This window comes from the organism of the source record quoted next, unplaced genomic scaffold (genome assembly GCF_019419815.1).
Source record: "Pyrus x bretschneideri cultivar Hongxiangsu unplaced genomic scaffold, Pyrus_bretschneideri_v1 Contig43, whole genome shotgun sequence".
Lineage (NCBI taxonomy): Eukaryota > Viridiplantae > Streptophyta > Magnoliopsida > Rosales > Rosaceae > Pyrus > Pyrus x bretschneideri.
The window spans coordinates 3,544,486-3,548,539 of NW_025999757.1; the positions used below are offsets into that span (position 1 = coordinate 3,544,486).

General features: G+C 38.6%; 1 protein-coding gene across 1 annotated transcript; it reads right to left on the reverse strand.

Moving 5' to 3' along the window:
* Positions 1 to 3,521: 3,521 nt before the first annotated feature.
* LOC125469464 lies at positions 3,522 to 3,845 on the reverse strand. Its single transcript, XM_048566816.1, has one exon. It carries the CDS (start codon positions 3,843 to 3,845, stop codon positions 3,522 to 3,524), a length of 324 nt encoding a protein of 107 aa, XP_048422773.1.
* Positions 3,846 to 4,054: the final 209 nt, after the last annotated feature.

Genomic DNA, 4,054 nt, shown 5'->3' on the forward strand with positions numbered 1-4,054 from the left:
AGTATTTATACTTGTTCTTTGTTTGGTTTCACACTTTCATATGCTTGAATCAGATCATATCTATTTGGGGAAGAGCAGTCAGTTTCCTGCTACCGATATTAATTGCATGCATAATTGGTTGAATAGGAATGTCTTGCATGTTGCCACATGGGTTGGGGAAGCTATAGTGTGCTTATCACTACACATATGGAATGAAGTTTTGTGCAGTAATTTTGTTCTAGGTGATCCTTTTCATCACCATGGTATATGGAGAGTTACCTTGGGAAATATGAGAGCAGCACTAGATTCTGCAATTTGGTTTTCTGTGTACAAGGGATTTACTATAATTGGTTGGAATCATTTCACTGCTCTAGTTTGTGTGAACACGATCCATATTCTTTATGGGGAAGGAATACAACCATCACTTTCACGAAGTGTTCGGGGTTCAAACAAGACAGAGTGGAAGAGAAATCATTAACTAATTCGCTTTTTCACCTACATATTCCAGAGTAATGAGTCCCCTGTAATATGGTTCTTCAAGAGTGAGATGTCACTTACAGCTAGGATTAGACCCATTTGCTCTGTAGTGTACCAGATGACAAACACATTTGGTGGTGTGCCAAACCGTTTCGATCATTGGAAGGGTCTAGCACTCTTTTTGCAGCATGAGATGATAAATTATGGAATGTTCTGTGCCGATTCACTGCTCTACTTAAGCGATTATCAAGCCATCCAATCATCCATGCAATTTCGCAACGGGGGTGAGATCTCTTCGAATTCTTTTGGTGTATTGCTGAACAACAATTGGCCTTTACTCATTAATCTTGAGGTATTCAATGGCTTTGCGACAAGTTATTTTCCATACTATTTTTGGGCCTCCAACCTATTTCCAGAGCATGATGCAGAGGCTTTCGAATATGATGAAGAAGCCTGGATTTTGCTTGACCATTCACCGGAGATGCTGTTTGCTATGAAATGGGTGTTATTGGTACATACCCTATTTCTTGCCATCTTTAATTCAATCTATCTACCACACGAGTTGGTGGTTGGTGATGCAACAAGGCTGATTGTTCTCGTGTTGAGTGTTGTCAAGATCAGTGTGCTTCAACTATTTTATTCCATCTCAAAGTATTTGGCAAGAATGCCTGATTTCATTTTGGCAGGATCTGAGATACTGATATTTGTTTTTTGGGTGAACACACCGAAGATGTTTTGGAAGAATATGGTTCGTGATTTAAAGCCCATACAAAAGCTAATACTGAATATGAGTACAAGCCTCATCTTAAGGGGGTAGGATTGATGCGACTCTAAGTCATTGTGCTTCTATTAGATCAATTAGACCAGATGTTGTTATTAGCTATTAGGCCCATTACATATGTGATATCATTAGGCCTATTTATATCTCAAACCCTAGCTATCTTTGGGTGTATTTAAACCCCTTTTATGATGAAAAGAGACTATGAATGAAAATATGAATTTCCTTTGATTTCCTTTTCCATTTCCTGCGTTTACTTTCTTGCAATTTCCCTTTTACCATGTCTGATCCTATCAATTGGTTTCCAATCCAAATCCCTAATCGGAAAAATACATCATACAAAAACACAGTTGTGAATCCAAATTTTAATCAGCAGAAAGACCAACTATAGTTGTGGATCCAAATTTTAATCTAGCAGAAAGACTAACCTTTTCGAATCGAGGAATCAAGGTGGGCAATCGAGACTCAAAACGACGAGAGGAAGCTTGTGGGTCACGAGGGTGAGTGCGAGGTGGGCGAGTGGTCGACGTCGAGGAAGGACTGAGTGAGACTGAGATGAGGCACGAGTTAGGCTGAACAGCTGCTGAATTGTGAGTGAGTCTTACAGACTCTGAAAGTAAGACGGTGCGGGGCAGAAAATACAAAGAATGAAAGGAAAGAAGGGGAAGGCTGCCAAAACGAAGAAGGGAAGGAAGGAAGTAGGACCTCATGCACAACATAGGGGTAAAAACTAAAAAGGATGTTTTCTCTGTGTTGGTCTCATTCTTCTGTTTTCTTTTTCTTAGTGCTTCTGAAGAAACCAAATTGCAGATTTCTTGTCAATTTCTTATTTACATGTTTTAAATTATCTCTGTAAATTTAGCTGTTTTTTATCCAATTTTTTTTTTTTGTTAAGCTTTCATCTTGGAAAAAGTTGAGATTCCATCATAAAATCAATTGGCAATATGAGGAGTAGCCAATCTCTTAGGCCATCTCCAACCGAAGGGTTCAAAGGGCCGAAAATAGCTTGAAAACCGTTTCCAACTGAGGGCTAGGCCAGATGACTCGTGAGCCTCACGGAATCTGAAAGGGCCAAGGGGGCAAAGGGCCTTGCCTAATCTAGCCAGCTAGCCCTAAGCTGGCCAAAAAATTAAGAATTGCTGTTGGATATAACTAACAACATTGTTATTAATCCTATCGATTATATCTGACAGGAATTGTTAAACAAATTTTTGAATCTAACAGCTAGCTGACGTCAGCTAGTCATTATTTTTTATTTTTTTTTATAGTTTTATTTATTTATTTTTATTTACAAATTTTTTTTCCTATAACTTCTATTTTACAAAATATAAAAATTCTATTTTTTTCCTATAACATCCTAAGCTATTATACAACATTAAATTAAATTAGGTAACATTAAACAACATTAAATAACATTAACAAACATAAAAATTAGGGGTGTGCTATCCACACATTCCAAATTACTTTTCACACACCCCTTGTTAATTTCTGTCCGTTGATCTTCTTTAATTCAGCTGATCCAATGATCGAAAATTAGAAATGTGTGTGAGAAGTAAAATGGGGTGTGTGGATATCACACCCCAAAAATTATACAACATAAAAAAAAACATTTAACAACATGAAACTTAAACAACATTTTTAAAAACATTTAACAATATAAAACTTAAACGCCTACTCCATGCATCTTTTGATCCAAAGATGTGCAACAAGATCCTGTTGTAGGTACTTATTTGTGGCACGGGAATGTATCATTCTATAGCGTCTCATATACTCATTTATAATACTAGTTCTTGGATTGAAAGACAAATTAGGCTCATCATATATTTTTGCACGAGCCCTTCTTGACATATTTGGATATTCTTGGTCATCATCGGACTCTCCATCAATATACCCATCTCGCTCATCCTCCACTATCATATTGTGTAATATGATGCAAGACATCATGATGGAGTCCAAATTTTCTCAACTCCACCCTTTTGCTGGTTCACTGATGATCTTCCACCGTGCTTGTAGAATACTGAAAGCTCTCTCAACATCTTTCTACTATGCCTCTTGGTGCAAGGTAAACAACGTTTCCGCGTCATTCCTAGGGTTTGGAATTGCTTGAACAAGTGTCGCCCAGTTTGGGTAGATGCCATCTGCCTAAGTAATACCCTATATTGTATTGACGACCATTGATGTAGTAGTCAAGTTGAGGTGCTTTACCTTCCGTTAGGTGATTGTAAAGGGGTGAACGCCCAAGAATTGTAATGTCATTTTGGGATCTAGGGACTTCAAAAAAAGCATGTCATATCCATGTGTTATATGAGGCAACCGCTTCTAACACAACAGTTGATTTTCTCGACCTTCCGCTAAAGCCTCTTTGCCATCCGGTGGGACAGTTCTTCCAATCCCAATGCATGCAGTCTAATGACCCTATCATGCCCGGAAACCCATGGTCTTCAGCTTTGTGAATGAGCCCATTTAGATCTTCTTGATTTGGCTCGCGGAGGTACTCGTCTTTGTAAAGCTGAACAATTATGTCACAAAATTGTTCAAGAGTATCAAGGCATGTAGACTCAGACATACCATGGGTTTCATCCATTGAATCATCTGAGGAGCCATAAACCATCATTCAGAGTGTAACAGTAACCTTCTGATGAGGTGAGAAACTAGGGCGGCTTGCCCTGTCCCGTTTCTGTCGAATCAAAAGTATGGATTGACCTGTTGGACATCATGAAGTAAATGCTAGAAGACATGATGCCTCATCCAAAAGCGGCGTTTGAAATCCTCTTCTGTGTACACCGAGTTGGGGTTGAAGTAGTTGTTCATCAGATTGGC

Bases quoted from the DNA above. Each gene is read 5' to 3' on its own strand.
- LOC125469464 (XM_048566816.1), bottom strand. From the start codon at position 3,845: ATGGTTTATGGCTCCTCAGATGATTCAATGGATGAAACCCATGGTATG.